The sequence below is a fragment of the Pteropus alecto genome, unplaced genomic scaffold (assembly GCF_000325575.1).
Source record: "Pteropus alecto unplaced genomic scaffold, ASM32557v1 scaffold109, whole genome shotgun sequence".
NCBI lineage: Eukaryota > Metazoa > Chordata > Mammalia > Chiroptera > Pteropodidae > Pteropus > Pteropus alecto.
In genome coordinates, this window is record NW_006494608.1 from 9,869,604 (window position 1) to 9,893,189 (window position 23,586).

A 23,586-nucleotide genomic window follows, 5' to 3' on the forward strand; every position below is an offset into this window, starting at 1 on the left:
ACATATATGGGCAAATAATTTTTGACAAAGGAGCCAAAACCATACAATGGAGAAAGGAAAGCCTCTTTAATAAATGGTGCTGGGAAAACTGGACAGCCACCTGCAAAAGAATGAAACTACACTGTTGGCTATCACCACATGCCAAAATTAACTCAAAATGGATTAAGGACGTGAATATAAGATCTGAAACAATAAAAGGCATAGAAGAAAACATAGGAACTAAACTCAAAGACCTTAGACTTAAAGAAGATTTTATGAATTTGACCTCAAAGGCAAGAGAAGTAAAAGCTAAAATAAATGAATGGGACTACATCAAACTGAGAAGCTTCTGCTCAGTGAAAGAAGTCATCAACAAGGTAAAGAGAGAACCATCTGAATGGGAAAGTGTATTTGCAAGAAAAACCCCGATAAGGGCCTAATATCCAAAATATACAACTCATATGACTCAATAACAACAAAAAAACAAATTATCCAATCAAAAAATAGGCAGAAGACCTGAACAGACACTCCTCCCTAGAGGACATGCAAATGGCCAACAAATATATGAAAAGATGCTCGACATCGCTAGCTATTCGGTAAAGGCAAATCAAAACCACAATGAGATACCATCTCACACCTGTTAGAATAGCTATAGTCAACAGAACAAGTAATAACAAATGATGGAGAGGATGCAGAGAAAAAGGAACCCTTATACAGTGCTGGTGGGACTGCAAATTGGTACAGCCACTATGGAAAAATAGTATGGAGGTTCCCAAAAAACTTAAGAATTGATCTACTATATGATCCAGCAATCTCTCTACTGGGTATTTACCCCAGAGACTTGAAAACCCATATCCGAAAAGATATTTACACACTGATGTTCAGAGCAGCACTATTCACAGTGGCCAGAACATGGAAACAGCCGGTGTCCTGGGATAGATGATTGGCTAAAGAAGCTGTGGTACATACATACAATAGAATGTATGTACATACTCAGCCATAAGCAGAGATGAAATACTGCCATTTGCAACAACCTGGATAGACCTTGAGATAATCATGCTAAGCTAAATAAGCCAGACTGAAAAAATTGAAAATCATATGATACCACTTATATGTGGGATATGAACCTAAACGCAAGAAATGAACAGGACAAACAGAGACTCATGGACATAGACAATGGACTAGTGGTTACCAGAGGGTAGGGGGTAGGGGAGGAGGGAAGAGGTAGACAGGGTAAAGAGGTTCAAAGATATGGTAGCTGAAGGAAACTGGACTTGGGTGGTAATCACACAATAGAATATATAGATGTCAAATTATAATGTACACCCGAAAATTATATAATTGTATTAACCAATGTTACCCCCAATAAACTGTAAAAAAAAAAAAGCAAAACTATAGGAAAAGAGGGCCTAAAATACATATATTTTATACAGGTATTATTTTTCTGATATACAGTTGATTTTAAAACTGCTAATTAATATTTATAGATAGAATCATTGCTATGGGAATTCCAACATCAGGCCTTGGAATTCACATCAGCAATGACGCTTTTAGTTTAGAGTTGCTAAAGGAAAATGGCAGATAGCCATTGTAAGGGTTGAACAGTCTTCTAAGTCTTTTCTGTTAAAGTTAGTGTTTTTCTCAATCCATTTCATGATGACTTGGAGGCCACATAATCCCCATCTATCACTAAGTAAGAATCCCATTATAATTTTTGGTGTTCCTTCTGTGTACTTTTATTACAATCACGCTGCTGGGGAAAAAAATAATGTATAGTTTAAAGAATAGAAAAACAGTAGTAAGAAGTTCATGTAATAAGTTCTCTATGGGGGAAAAAACCTAATATACCAGTTCTGGATGAAAACGATGGAAATCCATAATAATAATGGTTCACACACTGACACCTACATTGTGCTTGCTGTGCCAGGCACTATTCTAAATGCCTTAGACCTCAAGCCTTAATAATAGTTCTATGTATGGAGTTCTCTTATAGTCATTCATTCATTCAACAAATATTTATGGAATTCAACGTGCAAGGAATAAAATGGTGCACGAGGAACATGTTTGGTGCCCTTTTGGAGCTAATACTCTATGTCTTCTAATGTCAAGGACATGTATTAGAATCTTGCCTCACAGTACTCAAGAGAAGATTTAAATCTCCTACTGACATTTGTGATGCTAGCATTTTAAATTACATACCAGAAGCTATTCTCTGTTTATTCTAAAACAAACAAACAAGGGTTCTTGACGTTATTATTGCCTGGTGTGGGAACACAGCTCAAAAGTTTAGAATAATCATTTATTTCAAGCAATATATATATAGGAAGTACATTTATTTGCCAAGTTTTTACTTACTGTGCTTCTACCTCTAGGCTTTATGAGTTACCTGGTGTTTTTTCATACTTTTGTCTTCCTACTTGCTTCGGGGTTCTTACTTCCTCTTTCTCTGAAATTAGAAAACAGCTGAAAGAGCGTAATACAATGATTTCCAAAACAAAGGGCATAGTGCCCTTTCCACAGTGTTTGGCACCTGGAATGTGAAAGTCTTTGAAAATGTCCTTTCTTCATGAAATACAGCTCTCGTGTGGTTTGAGGTTCAGACAGAGGAAACATAGATCTGCCTTTCTACATGTTAAGTATGTAATGATTGTAGGTTGAAATGTCACAATGCAGAGCATTGTAACTGTTACTGCAAATGTGCAGAGTCAAATCCAGAATATTTAAAACCTCAATTTCTACTAAAAATATGAATACATTGATTTTTGAGATCCTGTCTTAAGGATTGATTAACCACTTCATTTTACAGTAATAAACAAAGTAGCTAATTAAATTACTTGTAAGGTAAATGTATTAACTCAGTATCCAAACTTTGCTTGAATTAGAATTTGTATATATTTTATATTAATATGTGGATAAAATATAATCTGATTTCATTATTTTTAACATGGTATATTTTGTAATGCATGCAAATTTGAGAACAGGAATTTTAAACATTCTAATTATAACAAAGAAAAAGATTTAAAATTTGTAAAACATCTTTTGATTTCAGAGATACGAGTTTTTCGTTCATTATATAAGTGTATATTACTTTGCTTATATTTAGTATTTGCAAACATCCTTGTATTGGACATGGTATATATTATATATAATTATCTATAATAATACCATCTGCCATTGTCAAGTACCTACTATGAGATTGGTTCTGCACTCTGTGTTTTATATATACTCTCTCATTTAATCCTTAAAATAACTATGTGAGATTTAGGTCAGTATTATTATCCTCATTTTATGGATAAGAAAACAAACTGAAACATTAAGTAACTTACCCAACACTACGAGTAACTGAAAGAATTGGAATTTAAGTTTTTCTAGTTTCATGGTTCCTCAACATGTCACAATACAAAATACCATTACTTTCCTCAAAATGTTGATTTGAACTGAATAACATTTACTGTTACATCTTTCCTTACCTGAGCAATAAGCCACTTTGTGCTACTTCGCTCTTAGACTGAGGGTGTGTTCTGTGTTCCTACAGGGTTGAATGTAGCAACTGTGAGACTGGAGAACAGTGTGGTGCAATTATGCATGGCAATGCTGTCACCTTCTGTGAGCCATATGGTCCAAGGGAATTGGTAAGTAGATGCTATTTATGTGCATTATTCCAAATACGTTGTCTTTACTGATCTTTGCTCTTATGCTCTTCTGGTTCAGATGAAATTTATAATATTGTTTATATTATGAATTATATTACAAAATATCTAAAAATTGGGAGCAATGATTTTATGGTTTATTTTCAACTGTAAAAATAAAGGACTCAATAAAGTTGGAGACATCAATGGATCTCATTAAACATGGTATATCATGATTTTGAATATAGGTATGATATGTATGACGTATGACATGTGATACATATATCTATATATATTTAAATATGACTTTATAATTTCTCGTATAAAGCTTTACATCTCAACCTCTTATTTTCTCCTTGCAAGCCAGAAATGTTAGATGAGCAGTTTTGTCACATTATTTTCAAACTTGCTTCCTAACCACAAAGGAACTTTAATGATTTAAATTTAAAAAAAGAAAAAAACTGAAAGAGCACACTGAATATAAACAAGTTTTTAAAATTTTTGGTTTATGCCAAATTGTTCAGGAGCGATTTACTTTCCTTTAATTTAGACTGATTAGAATTTGCTTGCCAAAGATAAATTCTTGGATTAGGTGTAAAATGAAATCTGAGCATTCTAAATTGAAAGCAGTGAGATCACTAGCCATCAGCATGTGGCTAATGAGCCTTTTGTTGTTACTTGGTACTTTTTTCTGACGTGAAGACTACATTTATTTCATATTCTTAAAAATGGATATAAAAGCAATTGTTGTATTATCCCAGCTCGATTTCTGTGAACCTGATACTCTTATAACATCCCTTATGCTTCGCTCTTCTGCTTTTTGCCTTGAGCTTCAGTGCTTCTCATTTTCTCTCCTACGTCTTCCTTATCATGGAGCTTGTAGTAACAGGTTATATTTTTCACTCCATGTCACACTTTATGTTTCAAATTCATTAACTTTAAAAGTGGTCAGAAGACTGGCTGCCACAATAAAAAGGGGAAAAAACCTAGCTAGGCAATTAAAGATTTAGTTGTCAAAATGTGAAAGTCAATTAATTTTTATAACATAGTTCTTATTTTATGCTACTTGAATACCCCTTTCATGGCACTGGATACATTTAATTTATTAAAGGTATGAGCTTCAGAACATTGATAAATTGAAGAGTTTTTAGTTGAAATTAGAATACAAACAGAATTAATTGGATGCAAATTAAAATAATAGGTGCTCATAATTCAAGTTTCACAAGGTGTTACAATATTCCTGCAGACAAATGTGACTCTGGTAGTAAAGTTCTTCTTGAAAAAATAGATTTGCTAGTACATTTTAAATAATGTACCATGACTGAATTAATTATCTATAAACCTTAAAACAAAATTAAATTTTTACCATAGTTAATTAAGCTTAGATAAATGTCTGTTTTAAAATGGTCTCGCTTTCATATTTCTGGACATTCATGGCAAATTCTTATTTGTTTCTACTGATCAATAGGAAATAAACATATCTACAAATACGATGCCAGAATCATATTTCTATAACATAAAAACAAGTATCTAGTTAATTTGATTCCATATATATTCAATCCTTATTGTTTCACTATGTCCTAGTTTATTTAGCATTAGAGTTTATACCCCCAATGGGCTAGTTTTGAGTTGTATAATTAATGTGAGATTAGCCTTTCAACTAAAAAGAAAAATATTCAAAATAATTATCTCCTTTTGAGAAAGAAAAAAGCATATGCAGATTTATATTCCCATCATAAGTATTTCTCTAAGATAAATTCTGCTGTAGACTCAAAGGTAGTAGAATGAAGTTACATTAACAAAGAGAGATGACAGTCACATTTTACACATAGTAGCAGCTTTTAATTTACAATAACTTTTATATTGTATTTGTGTCCCAGGAGCAAAATATATTTTACCCAAGTTGTATTTACAGAAGACAGATAATCAGATGACAAGTGAGAAATTCAGTTGTCATTTAACATGCTATTATGTTTACCAAACTTTAAATATTTGCATGGTACTTCAAAACTGAATCCAATCTAAACTGTTGTGCATGAGAACTGATGAAAGTTATCAACCCCAAAACACTTTTAAAAATATGTCTTCTTATTTTTCATAAATCCAGTTCATACTGAAGTTGTGAAATAAGGAACCATGGGCAAAGAACCTTACTAGGCTAATGCCTTATCTTTTAAAAGGAAAAAAAGAGGATCTCCATTTTTTGAATTTAGTCAAAAGGTCATTTAATTTCAATAAAAGCCAAACTTAGTGAGAGACGGCATCTGCTGTCACATGGGCATATCACCCATTTATGTTTCCACTGCTACTGGGCTATGCAGCTCTCACATGTTTCATTGAACTCAGTGAAGTCTCTGTATTTCAGGTAATGGCAATTACTTTATTCATTTTGCTAGTCTGAATTGAAGCTAATCAGCAATGGGCATTTACCCATTCCTTTAAGAGAAAATGTGCTCTCTCAAAGCTTAAAACAAATTATGTTACCCTCTGTTTTTAAAAAAGAAATTATTTATTGAATTATTCTCACATATTTGGAAATACATTTTAATTATAAGGCTGGTTGGGCTAAAACAGGATCAAACCCAATAAAAATTTGTAGGAAAGAGGTATAGAATGAACAGACTCAACCTGCAGTGAATTGTTCAGACTCATTTAGTGATCATTCTGATTTTCTATAGTTTGTAGTTTATTTGATAATTTAAGAGCACTGACATTTTATAGGAAAAAAAGTTCTCTGTCAGACATTCATAGTTGCTATATTATTTGACAAAAGCCCTTTAAGAGACCCTTTAGTTCTCAGAATGTCAGATATAAAGACTTAATAACATTGCAGACTAAAATTATATATTTGAACTCAACAATAATAAATAATTTATAATACCCAAAGGAAAGTATAGGTGAATAAATTTTACAGGCAGTGCTTCTTGTTATTTCTTTTTCTTCATCTTTTCTGTTTTTTCTTATAGTTGACAATTTTACTATTAAACTAAATGAGTAAAGGTAAAGAAATGAAAGTCAACCATTTTACCAGTCCTTAGCTTTCCTGGTGAAGAAAAAAAAAATGTAGAATCAATGACTAATCAAAGTCTAGGGTCACCCTCAGTTAGCACATGTAATTTGAAATTTGGCAGTATTTCAAGTAACCTGCTGTTTGCTAGCAGAGGTCACAGCTGTGGAACTCAATCACACAGGTGACACAAGCATCATTTATTACACCACCAGGACAAATGTCTAAGACTCTCTAGTATATTTAGTGTACTAGCAATAGCAGTAACCATGATGCTTTTAACATATAAAATACCATTGTTTCAAAGAACTTATATTCAGGAGTATTTCATAATTCACCCAAGAATCGACCAGTTCCATAAAATCAGAGGGAGGAATTTTTCATTATGTGAAAAAATTTTAAATTTCCATGTGCCTCTTTGGACTTTAACATCAAATTATCCAAGTGTAAACCCATAAGGACAAATAGTTGAACATACTCCAAAAGCTGTGGAAAAAAGATTCTTTTAAAGGAATCTTGAAAAGGAGCTATTACCGTAGTTGAAGATAGTTCTGTTGGTGCATTTTACTCTAATGACTCTGGTAAGGGGAAGGGGCAGGAAACAGAGTTCTGGGCCAGTTTTCTTTTAGCAGATAGTCTGTGATAATGAAGGATTTAAATTAAATAGAGACTGTCCTCTGACACCCTGGCACCAGTGATTTTTGCTATGGTTAAAATCAATTAGGAAACTTAATCCAAAATTTTTTAAAATATAAAAATAAAAAATAAACAAAAATAAAATTACCTAGCAAAGGAAAGAAAAAAAATTCAATTAGGAGCCAATACCTATACCGATATCTGGACAATTTGTAAAATGCCTCTCTTGCCCTCTCCTCTATTACTTTTCCTGCTTTATGAATTTTAAATCCTCATATTTAAAGCAAATGCTTAGTCATCTTTTTAAGACGTGTTGTAGAAGCAGGAAGCACACATTCTATCTTTTGATATTCATATCTCAGTTGCATCTGGCAGAACAAGAGTCTTGCTTGCTCATTTGTCCACTAGTTCCCATGGTGATTCATGCGCTGGGTATCTCTTGACCCTTCTGCAGTTGTGGACTTCATCGCATGTGTGCTAACGAAGTGCAAAGATAAAGCTAAGAATGTTATCATGGCATTTAAGAAATGAAAGTAAAACAGCTTCCTGATTCTGCCACAGTGAAAAACAGTTATATATGTTTTACAGTTATACACTTTCTATTTTATAGGGTACAGTCACGGGACGCATCCCATACTTTAGTGTACAGGGTCAGGAACCCAACAAGAGAGTCGCTGAAAATGAGAACCTTAATTCTCATTTTATTTAAGCTGGTATAGGTCAAAGTCACTGTTCCAAAGAATAAATAAGTAAATATTTTTTAAATTTAAATTTATTTAAAATTAGATAAGGTATCATTCTTCTTTCAGAAAGAGATTGTTTAAGCATGCTTCTTCATGAAACTAAGAGAAAGTAATAAAAATGTGTTGAAAGAATACTACTCGGTCCATAATTTGATTACTGTTTTTGGTGGTGGCGGGGGAGTAACAGTTTTATTGAGAAGTAATTCACATATTCTACAATTTTAAAATATACAATTCAGGTTTTTAGTTTATTGACAAAATTATGCAGCCATTAATTACCACAGTCAATTTTAGAACATCTCATCATCTCCCAAAGAAATACTGCACCCTTTAGCTGTTGTAATTTTATTTACTTTTCAAAATATTCTTACTCTCCTCATTTGCTCCAAATTTGCCTACCAATTTTTGTTTGGTAGTTTTTTTTTATGACATTTGATTTGGGCTCCAGATCTAGAATGTAGGATGTAGGATGGTGGGAAGGTGTAGATTACCCAAAAAGCAGTTTCAACAAAACCCTGAGAAATGCAGTATCAGTGCCTCAGTCAAAGTCTTGCAGCTTTGTTCCCAAAAGAGAGACAAACTATATCTCTGTCCAGACAGATTAATAAAAATAAGCTAACTACAGGATAAATACAGCCTCTGTTTATGGCTCCTTTCTTTCTGCTTTTCACTCCCCCTCCTCCTGACATCTTTCACCTCTTTCTCCTTTTCTCTTTTTATCTCGTCTTATTTTGGTATATTCTTTTTTCTAGATTACCACCGGCCTTAATACAACAACAGCCTCTGTCCTCCAATTTTCTATTGGTAAGTGTTTTTAGCAATTATAGCAATTTAACCTGGAAATGTTTGTTTTAATCATAGTGTACAATCAGAATTATAGTGCCAAATGCTTTCAAATTTAGAGAAGACTAAGTCTCAATGTTGCCCTTAATAATTTAAAACATTTTTAAAGTGAAATAAAAAATATTTAAATGCTACATTCTATTCTTACTTCTCTCTTGCAGCAGTGGTATTTGCTGTTGATACAGATAATAAATGATACAGATAATAAATGATATTGTTCTTGTAAAACCTCTTAAAGTGATTTACATATGGATTTTGAATGTATTGGATTATTCTGTTACCTCAGAATTACCTCATTGGTTATGTTTTATTCAGATTATGATTGAATGTTGTTAAATTTCCCACACTCTTGCTGATTGGTAATGAAAGAGATAATTATTGGTGGTTGAGAGAAAACAATTAGGACTTCGTGTTTGACATAAATAATTATGTTTAATCAGATATGGACAATTAAAAAGTGACTGTATTGGGCAATACTTCTTTTAAGTGCTTTTGTGTTAAAGTTAAAAATTCCTACCTAAAGCATTTAATAAAATAATGTACCTTTTGATCAAGTGTTTATAGTTTTGCTATTATATTACTTTCCACTCTAATTTTCAAAGGTATATATTAATAAAAAACATGCATAAGTTTCCAGAGGAAATATTCTAGGTAAAGAAAGATACTGCGTTCCACATGGGGGCTATAGCTTTATTGGTCTTGGTCGCATAACATGGAAACCTCTTCCTGGCCTCTCCCCGTGACATGAGGATTGCTGGTAGTGGTGCCCTTGAGACAGCATCCTCCACTTTCCACTGTCTTCAGCCTCGTCTTTGGAGATCTACCGTTAGTGAAAGGACTGTTTCCCCAAAGGTCTTCTAGTCCTAATTACAGATCAGTGTTCTCACAGCCAGGGCCCCTGTGGTTGATTGTGTCTAAGAGCAATTTTCTTCAAGTCATGTGTTGTCACTTTTTTGTCAGTGTACCTCGTTTTAACTTCTGTATATGTTGTGTGAAACTTGCCTGATTACAATTTGAGTTATTTTCTTCTTACATTGATAGCATTACCTACAATTTACAGATTATTCAGAAGTCCATATGTGGTCATGAGAAAAGCGTTAGCAAAAACAAAGTAATGACTTTGTTTATGAGAGCGTTGCTTTGGTCTGTCGTTAACAAGTATTTCCTAAGTTTCTATAATGAGCATGTAATACTTGATGATCACAAAAAATAAAATTCACTTTTTAAAAATTGTGCTGCTACAAAAACAAATTTTAAAACTGTAGCATGATAGGCAAATTACTTAGAGGTTCTTAACTAGAACAAATGTGTTTAAATTTATTGCACTGTTAATATAAAAAATAAGTTGAGTAATGTTTCCTATTTATCTGTATTCTAAGTATTTATTCTCCCTTTTTATTACAGCAATGAATATTAATTTCAGGTATTATCTTTTAGCAATTGAAGAACACAAGAGAATCCACTTTAAAATATAGGCCTCACAATTCTACTAGTATTATAATTTTATTCAAAGTAGGAGAGATTCAGCACCAATTAAATTATCCTTCCTTAAAGGAAAAACAAATGTCTATTTCTGTAAATAGAAAAGAATCCACTGTAGAGCTGGCATTGATTCTTTATTTCATCATTTTTCAATAGCATGAACAATAGAGATGATGAAAAAGAGCCAAGAAAGAGAGTTATTCAGAGAATGGAGGGTTCAGTAACTGGGACCCAAACTCAGAACACGCACCATGCCCAAGGTCTTGGGACTAGACCCAAACATGTGACTTAGCAAGAGCCCCCAATTTCTGCATGGAGGGCTGCAGCCTACCAGGCCAGAGAGTTTCTCATGCTATTTAAAGCATTGATTTGATTTTAGGTTAGAAGTCTGGAAGAGAAACAGAAACAGGAAGGAGAGAAAGAGGGGTAGGGGAAGGAGGGGGAGAAAGAGGGATGGGTCGAGTTTCTAACTACAAATACACTTAAAAATCTTTTTTGAGTAGCAGTTTTAGAATCAAAAGTGAAATTTTAAAATGTCATTATTTAGGAATGCAGCAGAAAATATTTAGTAAAAGAAATTATAATTCGTTGCTTAGGGTCTTCATTGGGAAATTCGTTTACTTCATTTTTTCTTAGTTTGCTATAAATTTAATATCGTTCAAAAGCATGTTTTAATGCCTTTGTCGTGTTTTCTTCTGTGATGATTAGCATATTTCATTATTCTCTTCTCATTTTATTTTAAATTATTTTTTAATTTTTATTTTTCAGTTAGAGTTGACAATCAGTATTATTTTATGTTAGTTTTAGGTATGTAGCATAGTGGTTAGGCATTTATATAATTTACAATTATATAAATTAGTCTAGTACCCACCCGGCACTATACATAGTTATTACAATAACTACTGACCGTATTCCCTATGCTATACTTCACATCCCCATGACTGTTTTGCAACTAACAATTTTTACTTCTTAATCCCTTCATCTTTTTCACCCAGTCCCCTAACCCTCCCTCCCATCTGGCAATCTGTATCTATGAATCTGTTTTCATTTTCTTTGTTCATTTATTTTGTTCTTTACATTTTACATAAAAGTGAAATGATATGGTATTTGTCTTTCTCTGACTTATTTCACTTAGAATAATACCCTCTAGGTCCATCCATGTTGTTGTAAATAGTAAGATTTCACTTTTTATGGCTGAATAATATTCCACTGTATATATGTACCACATCTTTTTTATCCAGTCATCTATCGATGGGCACTTAGATTGCTTCCGTATCTTAGTTCTTGTAAATAGCTGCAGTGAACCTGAGGTGCACATAACTTTTTCAATTCATGTTTTGGTTTTCTTCAGATAAATACCAAGAAGTGGGATTGTTGGATCGTAAGGTAGTTCTATTTTTAATTTTCTGAGAAGCCTCCAAACTGTTTACCATAGTGGCTGCATCAGTTTATAATCCCACCAACAATGCACAAGGGTTCCCTTTTCTTTGCATCCTCGCCAACACTTTTTAAAAAATTTATTTATCGATGATGGCCATTTTGATGCTTATTGCATTTTGTGAATAAAAATTCTTGGCAGCTAAACAGATTAGGGTGGCTAAGAAACAATGTAGAAGCAAACCATTAGTATGTAGTATATGGTATTATATGGTAAATACAGTGTAGTGGACAGAACTTTCCAGCAATGGTTTTGTGTATCTCATTATAAATAACATTAGAATATTAGAGTAATATTATTGTGTTTATATGGATGGTGTGAAGGCTAGACTGGGGCACATACACAAATTTTAGAGATGTCATACCATGTGTATTCACCTTTACCTTTACAAGCCCTATAGTAACCAAATACCAAAATAGCAACCACAGTCAAGTAGCCATTGCATTTATATTCAGTTGAGAGTGTTATTAAAAGCAGTGTACATGGACAGTTCAACATTTTATATTTCTTTGTGTATTGTGAAATTCTCCAAATCTAAACTAATAATGTGGTTAAATATGGTCAGTCAGATTTAGTCTCATTTCTTAGGAAGTCCTTTAGGATGTTCAATGTTTATTGTATGGTACGATAATTCAGATGTAATATAGGAATTTTCCAGGGGATTCTATCATTATTTAGCTTCAATAGTGAATATGTTTATAATTATGCACATATAACCACAGTTGAATAAACTATTTCCTTGATATTTTTATATTGTTCTTGTAAATATTTTTAATTATATGACAGGCACTCAGCTACCTCAGAGATATGTATAGAGAAATTTCTTGAATTACTAAGAAGTATTTCAAATAAACTGTCATCTCAATGCAGCAATGCTCTTCCAATTCTTCTAATATGTATGTGTGTGTATATATATATACATGTATACATATATTTATATACGTATATATACGTATGTGTGTATATACACATGTATATATACGTATATAAATACGCATATATATATACACACACATACATATATACGTGTATAAATACAGTTTTAAAGTTAAAGCATCTTGAAAGCATAGTTCTGCAAACTGAAATTTATCACGTTATCAAAATCTGAATCATCTGAATCATCTTGAAAAGTGTCCTAAAATATTCTTAAAAGAACTTTTTATTTTTCCATTCCAACGAAAAATCTCATCTCTATTTCTGCACTGAGGCATTGATCTGCTGCAATCCCCACTTGATTCATTAGATTAGACTTGTGGAATTTATGATCACAGCCTTAGGGGCATTTACCCATTTCCTTTAGATTTCCTCTGGGATAGGAAGAAAAATTGAGATGATGCCCTTGCAAATCATTATCTTACAGATGCCTCCAAACTCTGTTTTCCAGTCAGGGTCCTGTGTCCAGGGGAAGTGCTGATAGTGCTTTGTATTTGTCATTCACTTAACAAGAATTCACTGAGTATTTGCTGTGTGTCCAGCATTGTCTTGAGCTAACCTTAACTATGAAAACACAAAAAAGTGAGAAAACAAAACATTTTTACAGTGCTTAGTGGTATGGTGGGAGGCTCTGGATGCATATGTAGCATGAAACCTCTAGAGAATGGCTAGATTGTTCTAAGCAGAGATGGGCATGTGTACAGGTCTCTGTGGTGGCAGAGCCTAACTAGGTCTTGCGGGTACAGCAATTCAGGGAGGCCTTTAAGAAAGAGAAGAATCCCTGAAGAATCCCAGCCAACAAGGTGAGTCACTGGAAAGAACAAAGGTTTTCCAGGTGAAGATGCAGACTTAGAGGATGGGCATGTGATTGCCCTCCTAGAGCAGGACTGCCCACAGTAGCTATGAGCAATGTCAGATAAAATTGAGTTTGTCTGAAGAGTTAATCTACATTGGCTGGGTTGTTTTTTTAAAAAACTTATTTAAGAGGCAATAGAGGTCAGCAAAATGGCCTCTTTCTCTCTTGAGCTATAAAGTAATATATGCTTGTTCACTATAGCCCAGCTCTTTCTTCAGATTAATAGAATTCATCAGCAAAATGAAGATTAAAGATAAAGCATTTAAAAACATATGCCATGAAGAGCAATTTGGCTTGAGTGATGAGTAACTATTGCAGAGATATTTGTAATAGCATGTAACCAAGTGTTAAACTGGTATGATGCAGGCATTTCATGCCAAGAGAGGATTTGGGGGAGGTGATCTGAGGACTCAATCAGTGGAAAAGATGACCTAGAAGGAAATGGAGTATCACCAATAAACTATGCTTTCAGTGAAGCCAGTAACAAAAATATATATCCATATGTTTATTAGTTTGTTATTATTGAACTGGCTAGAATCTATTATTTGTCCATTATTTATAGAATTAGTACCTTTTTTCTTTGGTTTTACTTATGAGTATCATAAAGATTTGGGGTTTTGTGTGTGTTTCTTTTTTACTGCTTTGTTCGTTTTTAATCATCTTAAAACAGAGCTCATTAAATTATTAATGTTTTATCTTTACAGATTAAGGTATGAAAACAATCTTAAGCCTGAGTTCTCTTATGTACTGTATATGCTCTGAGATAAATGAGAGCTATTCATTTTGTATGAGTGTATTTTGAAAAATAAAAATTAGAAAATTACAAAAGTTAGAGGTACTCTTATTGCTGAATGGAAAGACTGCTTTGTGAAAAAAGATATCTGGCATTATTTTTCCTCAAATAGATATAATGATGAAAATGCAACTTGTAAGCTGTATTTTATTGCCTTCAAAAAGAAAGCAGGTTTTTCCTTCAAGCCTAATTTATAAACTTCTTAATTACTTAGAACTTGATTCAGTAGAGAAACTGTCCCTCAACTCTTTTAGAACAGCTAATTCAGAATTTGAGCCATATCTTCGTATGAATTATTGTTCACTTCTTCTATCTTCGTATGAATTATTGTTCACTTCCTCTATGAATTATTGTTCACTTCCTCTATGAACTTACTGAAATATATTTCTAAATCTCATTTTTATTCAAGAGTCATTCTCCTTGATAAGTAAAGAGGATCTTGTGGAATTTATTATGAAATAGTGAAAACCATTTCTGGAAACATGGAAATCTCCAAGTATGTGACTAACAAAATCTCTGGTGACTTGAGCTCAAAATAAATATAAATAAAAACAATTTTAGACAATTTTAATGGTAAAATTAGTATAATACATATATTTTGTAAGGTTAAATATATGTTTTATTTGAGTATAAGATTATTGGACATAAAAGATGTTAAAATAAGATTTCCTTATAATTTGATTTTTGGATCCTCAAAAATCTATATTAACACAAAATTGAAATATTTATATATGGAACATTTTTGTGTTATCTAAATTTAGTGAGTAAACGTTTGAAAGTGATTATAATTCAGGTTATCCTGTTTCTTCATCCTGAAGTCGACCTATTCCTTTTCAGGGAATGTATATTTTAAAAGACCAGTGTAAATGAATACGTACATATATGTGTGTATTTCAAATCCACTTCACCTCAAACCAAGTCTTATTTTAGGTAATAAAAGAGAATATTCTGAAATATTGTAAGCATAAGGTTCTGATAAGTAGTTATCTTTACATGAATTCAAAGACAGTTTGAAAGTAGATGCTATGCCCTTTCCCTTTTGAAATATTTAATTCATTATCTCACACTTTGATGGGGCTTAAACACTAAATTTCAGTAATTCATTTGTAAATATGTTCCACTAATATTTATTGAAGGCTGTTCTAATAGAAGGGACATAACAGCAAACCGCAAGATGAGAAGTTGATCATTGATATACACTAAATGATCTCTCAACAATGAAAACTCATCCCATTGTCCTAGTCTGATATCTCTGAATTGCCACTTTCTCCGTATGTATGTATGTATTTATTGCTTTAATTTTTTATTATTTTTATCAGTATTTTTATGATGACATTGGTTAACGAAATCCAATAAGTTTTAGCTGTACATTTTAACAATAAGGCATATATATATTTACTTTATGGTACATACCTCACTCTGCTTTGATTTATACACTGTCCATTTCTGCACATCACTTTCATCCTTTATAGCTTAGATCTTTCCTTGGGGGCTAAAGAGTATACAAGTATCCCTCTTTGTTTATAGGGCAGAACTTTGCTCATAACTAGAACTAAATAAATATGAACTGAATTTAATTAAATTCATAGATTAGGAAAGGGATTTAGTGATGTTCCACATTGGTGCTCAGTAATATACCCATTGTTGACTGCTGAGGCAAGGATTATGCTGAATGAACTACATGGGCAATATTAGAACTTGATCTGAGCTGGCAGTTTTCACTTTATCAATCAAGGACTCTTGATCAAGTCTTTTATCAGAGAGATCTTTAGAGCATGACATATAACTATGTAACTATATATAGATATAGATATACAGATATTTATAATACACACCTACATCCACCCTGTGGAAAAGCAAAACCTAAGGCACTAAGATACTGACCTTCAAGAAGTTTATTATCAGATAGGTGGAGGGAAAAGTTCGCATGTGAAAAAAGACAAGATAGGCTAATTAGAGGATGCAGATAAAAAGGGAGAATGAGAGCACAGCCTGCTGAAAAATCCAGGAAAGAAGAAGGTCCAGAGACAGGACTTCACCATTTGGGAGACTGACAAGAGCAGGCATGGCACCATCCCAGAGGGTCAGCATCACAGAGAAGGTTAGAGGTATGGCACCCTGCAGGGAGATAAGGCAGGGACCATTCCAGGCCCCAAGACCAAGGTCAGAGCCAGAACAGCAACAAGAATAGTCCTGCTAAGTCTCCAGATTGTTGGGGGGTAGGGAGGGGCGGTACTTAACACCTGCTGCCTAAGGTGAGAATTGGTCCTAGAAAATGGGCCAAGCATGAACACTGAGGTTAGGTTACATGGCCCTAGCCCTGGGTAAAGGAGGGCTGCTTGGCAGAGACCGTGGCAAAGCCTGCCCATTTTGCATTTTTCTTCCTTGTGTTTCTCCCGACTAGGCACTGATGAAAGTTCTGTGCTGTGGGCTTGGGAGGAGACTTGCACAGGGTTGGGTGCCTGAAAGTGGTTGAAAGTGACATGCATTCCATAAATTGGAAGAGAATTGGTTCCTTTCTCCCTTATAATAGGAGTGACAGTGAAAAGGAAGGAATACGAATATTTTAGACGTGAGGGGATGGGGATAGGACTGAAAGGGAGAAAGGTACAAAAGGGGAGGAGGACAGCTGTTCATTTTATATCCTGTGGTCATTGTCCATCTGGCATAAACTGGAAGAAGTCACCTAATGAGGTTTGGGAATTTTGGTCAAGGAAGTGACTAAAGGGGCAAAATATTAAGTACAATAAATCACATACTGTCACATTTATTCAGAAAGAAAGGTTTGCAGATCCAATAACCTGTTTACTAATTAAGTCAAAACAGATATTTTTACCAGTAGCCTCATGTTAAAAATAAACAAATATATGTCAGAGGTAAAGAAGTGTTGCTTTTAAAACCCAGCTCTTCTCTACGTTTTATGAAAGAGGTCTTTCAAGTTTAAAGGAAGCACGTTTTTAGTGTAAGTACAGAATACCTTTGAGGACTTTTACTGTTCCCCTTTATTTGACCTCTCTTAACCTTAATATCAGTTTTTAGTAAATGCTTAAAATGGAAATTTCACTTGCATATAGTGGTTATTCTTACAACACTGTGCTTGAAATATGTTTCTTCAGTTAAAAGTATGCTAAATTTTCCCCAAGAGTATTTTTTGGTGGGCAAAACAGAGGTATTGACATAAACTCTAGATTCCCATATTCTAATAATTGATTAATTGATCTTTTGGGAGAACTAAAGATATTGGACATGTTGATTTCTCTAAACTGACAATTTTCATTAATAAAATAATGTGTATCTAAACTTCAGTCTTCATACTTTACCAAAATTGAATTCATTTGCTCTTGACAGATCCAAGAGTAATTTGCGGATTTCCTCTCGTGCGGAATGGAACTGTTCTTAATTAAAGTCATATCTGTGGGCTCCTTTCAGTCACAATTCCCATCCCTGTCATTTGGGACTGAGAAGCCCCAGGATGCTTCCTGCCAGAGCTGCCACAAAGCATTATCCGATACAGTAACCATTTATTCCTTCCCTGCTTCTTACTCATGTATCAGACTACTGCCCTTTTGGCTACAGCTCCTGAACTTCAAGTCATGAGCTGCTGCTGTCTTTGTACATGCCCAAGCCAGGTGAATTGAGCCTGTCTTTTTGTAAGAGCCTGAAACAGCCCTGAGTAGCAGGATGTATGGGCGCGGCCAGAGATGGTACAACAGCTAAGAGAATGCCTAAGAGGAGCTGGGGGAGACTGTTGGCTCAGCTGAGAACGGCATTCCCTGTTTAGCCATTCCTCATGCATTTATTTCACCCGTGCTTTGAGAACTGGTAAAGTAGCCTATGTGGAACCAAACTCTCATCTTCCCAGGTAGATTTTTTTCCCCTTTTCCTTGAACTCTACATTTCAAATTACTTCATGGATAACTAATATACAGGAAGGTAATAAGTAACAAAAACAATTTGCTACCAAGAGTATCAGGCAAGAAGCTAGCTCACTACTAGAGTACACACTTGATTACATTTTTTAAAAAATTTACAAACTAATGGAACAAATTTGTGTAGCTATGCCACATTACAAAACATTAGGCACTGATACACAAAACCTTATAAATTTTAGGTGTTTGTACTAGGAAAAGAATTAAAATGAACATGAAAACTAAGAAACATATTAAACCAGTTATCCTAGAAATTACAGTATTGTAAGCTTAAATTTAGGTACTGTTCATCAGGTAGTACTTCTGTACTTGCCATATTATCAAAATGTTGCTCTCCTTATAGTAGATTATTTTAAAGCCTTGAGCTAATACCCTTAGTATTTTTCTGGCAAACTCAATAACAAAGGAAATAAAAAATCTAAGTGTACTATAATCATTATTCTACGTATTATTGTTACTGAAAAATAAACATGCACAGCTGCCTTCAATGAAATATTTGAACAGAATTTTGTAAAACTATTAAAATATTGATCATCTGTATTATAACAGTCCATGACTTCCACCAAATTTTGAAGAAGAATTGCATCACTTCTTGGCCTTTTGGCTAAGATCAAGTGTTGAAGTAGAATTGCAAAATAACAAATATGCTTTTACTGTTTCTTGATGCCTTTGGGTACAATAAGATTATTTTCTCCCTAGTGAATAGTAAGTACTATCCTCAAAAATCACTCTTAGTAAGAAAAGGATGAATAATTGCCATAACTGCTTATTATTCCAATATCTTCAAGTTGCTCATCACCTTCACAATACAGAATGAGGCAAGTCTCTTTCTTGAATACCCTGTAACATTCCCTGGGAGTGATAGGGTCTAGCTTTTTAAAAGCTTCTCTAGAAGTTTCCCATTGATCTTTCTCTCTTTCCATTCACTACAACCTCGAGTTAATGGTCCTGTTCTCCATTTACCTACCTTGTAAAGGTGCAAGGATGTGTTGATCTTGCTAAGATTTACAACAGTTATAGAAAGGAGTTCTAAGTACCCAGATTACATCCATTTCATAATTTTATGATCATTCTATATCAAATGCTGTTGTTTACATGCAGCTTCTGGAGCCCTGCTTGTCTCTGAGGTCTGAGATTTGAGTGATGGCAGTGGCAGCACATGTGCTGCCAGAATCCTCAGCAGGGGTCTGCCCTGACACTCCTCCAGCCGTCAGTATTTGTGGGCCCTGCTCCACATCTAGAGGCATGATTTCAGGCAGTACTTTCCCTCATCTATAAATTCTGCTAGATCAGTTCTCTCCTCCTTCTGTGGCCCTGTGGAACATTTTAAAAGACAGCTTGTTCTTCAGGCAGAGCTTTGAGAAAAGAGGCTGCTCCAGGCAACGACTGCCAAACCCCCAAGAGGACAGTAGCTCCTTCTATTGTTTCTGCTCTGATTTACTTTGAAAAGTCCTGGGCTCTGTGGAGAAGGGCATAACCAAATAAAAATAAAACTACCCAGGCCTTGGGAGACTAAAACTATGGATATGATTTATCCTTCTACTATGAAAGTAAAAAGAAATAGAGAGGGCTACTGAAGATACAGGCTCACAATCCCTAATCTATAATTTCCATATTACAAAAAAACTCAGAAAAACCACAAACCTATTTTTTTTTCATTTACGTGATGGCAAAGCCCGACATGACCTGAATTCATTTGGCAGTAAGAGCTGACTTGAAATGATTTAAGGCAATTCATAATATTTATTTATACCACTTATGTGAATCTTAATACATTTCACTGCAGAAATATTGATGTGTTTGGTTATAGAGTATTGCCCCAGACTTTGCTGAGAATGTTGCATAATATATGGTATATGTGCCATATTACCTTTATGAAATTTTTAAATTAATTAAGTAAATAATTATCTTACCTCTGACATTTATCTTACCTCAAAGGATTATGGACCTGTATGGCGATTGTTCTGAGGAAGGGGATAAGTCTTAAATCCTTAAAAGAAGATATTATTAATATTTCTGTTTTTTAAATGGCCTTGATTTTATACCAAATCAGGCTCTTCTTTAAGTTGTTTTTATGATAACCACCAAAGAAGGATGGGGAAAAAAGGAAGAAGTTTATTTGTGAATTTTAGAAGCTTCCTGCCTAGCAGGTATTTGTAATCTCCATACATATGTATTATGTTAATGGGCTATTGCACAATGAACAGATTTTCAAAGTGCTTATTATGGGCTTCATTGATTTGCACATTATTGCTACTTGTTCATGTGCTTGTGTATTCTTGGCATTATAAACTGTAACAGCTCTTTAAGATTCTCCCAGCCAGCACTGTGCAGAAGCACTCCAGTTATCAAGTCCCAGAAGTTACAGGTTCTCTCTGACTTTTGTTGAGCCCCTGAGGTTCATGAGGGTCAATGTAGTTTTCGTTCAGGTTCATCCCCAACATATACAAAAATGAATGACATTTCTCTAGTATAAGCAAACAGTTACTTAAAAGTCATTTCATCAATGTTAATCCAGTTGTAATGTGATCATTTCCTTTTAAGAACATTTTAATTGAGCCATATCTGCCTTAACTAAGAGAGAAGGAAATTATAACTTCTTATTTTCTTTGTAATGTTGTCCTGCATTAAAATACATTTACCGCTTGAATGTGCCATGCTAAGCAAAGTGGAAAACAAACTGCGTAATTTGGACTCTGCTTCAGGACTTGTGATTGAAGACATTTGTGAACGCAGGGACACACACACAGTACATGCTCTGAACAGGGGTGGGTTTGGGTTTTGTGAGTTCGCATTTGGAGCTTATACAATTTGGCTAACAGCCAGGGTCTCTAGGGGGGGAAAAAAACACAAAATTACACATTCAAGATTAGGTACACTCTAAATATTTAGAGTGAAAAAAAAATCACAACAAATTACAGATTTTTAGAAGCTGACAATACCACAAACATCACAAAATCCAGAAATATAGCATAACATCTTTGTTAACTAAAGCGAAATACCTTGTAATACTTTTTACTTACAAATTTTGGCTGCATTTTCTTAAATCACCTGCCATAAGGTAATTTTATAACATTTCCTATAGAGAAAATAGAAAGATAATTCCGCTTCTAGCTTGGTGGGTCAGAGTTTTGTTTTTGTTTTTTAAATAACATTGTACCTTTAGAACTCCTTAATGATAATGTTACTTAAATATTGAGTATCATTATCAACTTGAATGATCTCTATAATATTTCTTTCATATATGAACTATAAGATTTCAGGTCATTTTAACTTTTCTTGTGCAGTGACTAGTCTTAACTACTCTTTGAATTGACGTCACTCATTAAAGTTTTTCACCCTTGTCCTTGAGTCAGAGGTGCATCAGCGTAGTGGGTGGTAAGTGTTCCTGGAAGCTCTTCGTACCCTGAGAATGACTACACTACTCAACAGAAGGGACCTGCAAAACTACATTACCATATCCCACTAACCCAAAATAATGTTATTTCAAACTTAACTTTGGCTGGATCTCAAAAATACCTCTCCAACGCTACTTAACATGAAGGGAACACAGTGAGGGAGTAGTCAGAATCAAGACAGTGGTGTTAACCAGTTGTAAATGTCATAAAACATAGTCTTTTGGACACATTGCTGGACCTCCTGCCAGAGCTTGGAAGGTGCTTTTACAAGGGAGGGGCCCTGAAGCTTCAGATTCGTCAGCTTCAGGGTAAATCCGTGTCTGTCTATACTGTCCACTGTAAACACTAGCATGTTAGAGTTAAGCGTTACATTTGTGTATGTTATATTGACACATATGTGTTTACATTGTGATAAATGTCATTTCCATACTTCTATCATACCCTCTTCCAAGTTGCCTCATCTTTCCCTTCCGAATACCAATCACTCCCATCACATTCCCTTTATTTTACACTGTTGCTTTTGCCTATCGCTGTAGTCATATGTAGAGATTTCTATATACTGCTGCAGCTAGTGTTCTCATTCCCAGTAAGTAATAGTGATTAATGGAAAAATAATACTTTTTTCAATGTAGATATTTTAAGCCATGGATTTTTTTTTTTTTTACATTCAGAATATTGTACAGCATGTTTACATGCCTTTATGACTCATTTTTTTTGACAAACAACTTTTGTTGTGAGTACAAATAGGGAAGGGAAAAGAGCACTGGGTTGGGAGTAAGGCCATTTAGTTCTTTCTCTGCCAGTTGACCTTGCCTCATAACCTTGGGTAAGTGATGGAGCCTGTCTGGGCCCCTGGAAACTCATTGTGAGGGTATTCCTCTTCATGATCTGTTAAGTGTCTTCCCACTGTGGTCTTAAATCCTAGAACTGGGTGACAAGAATGAACTAGGAGTTAATCAGGAATACATTTGGTCTGCAAATATAGTTATGATTTTGTCTGTTTTAGTTAAGGTAGCCCCCACAAGAAATATCAAAGTAGTTGCCATATTTTTATTCAACCAAATGAAGTTAATTTATACTTACAGCTTGTTCCATCACCACGGAAAGATATTAAATAGAGGAACAGAAATGCAGCATCAGCTGAACTCTGTAATTTGTTACCCAAACAACATTCAGCATGAGAGATTGAATGTGTTGCCATCAGACTCTTCCTAGAAGAGCATCTATCGCTACAGTTGTGAACAGAGGCTATAGGTCACCCCCGTCTCTTTATCCTGCCGAAAAGAAGAATACAAAAGAGATGATGATGATGATGATGATGATGATGAGATAATAAATAGTTGTGGTAATAGTAGTAGTAGTAGTAATGGTATCATCATATTTCCAAAAGATTCACTTCCCTAGAGTTTAACTATTTTCTAGATGTCATTCATTCATTCATTCATTCAACAACTCTTCACTGAGCTCCTTTTCTGTGTGAAGCAGCTCTCAAGGCACTGGGGAGACAGGATTAATGAAACAAAATTTTTGCATTGGAGATGCTAACATTTTGGTGGGAGAGGGCAACCATCAAACAAACGACTATATCAGGGAGTAATAAATGCAATGAAGAAAATGAATCAGGGGTCAGCAAGTGAGGGGTAGCATTTTATCGAAGGTAGCCAGGAGAGGCCTCTGAGGATGTAAACGTTGAGCAGAGGTCTGAATTGTGTAAAAGAGTTACCTTGGCAGAAGGAACAGCCAACACAAGAGTCATGAGGACCTATTGTGTCAACACAAGAGCCTTATGTAGATGTCAGTACTAAATAATGTTTTACTTCTTAAGTGAGAATGACTGTTTTTCCTGAATGACAGCCAAAGAGAAGTGGGACTGAATCACAAGAAAGTAACTACGCTTTTTTAAAAAAGAAATATTTATTT

General features: G+C 34.3%; 1 protein-coding gene across 2 annotated transcripts in view; it reads left to right on the forward strand.

Annotated features, from left to right (window-relative positions):
• Window positions 1–23,586, forward strand: part of RELN (reelin) — a 457,821-nt gene that overhangs the window by 231,061 nt on the left and 203,174 nt on the right. For both annotated transcript variants that reach the window (XM_006925407.2, XM_025041934.1), the window contains exons 7-8: window positions 3,515–3,611; window positions 8,747–8,798. In XM_006925407.2, the coding sequence (XP_006925469.1) occupies window positions 3,515–3,611; window positions 8,747–8,798 (149 nt within the window). The remainder of the gene's footprint in view (window positions 1–3,514; window positions 3,612–8,746; window positions 8,799–23,586) is intronic.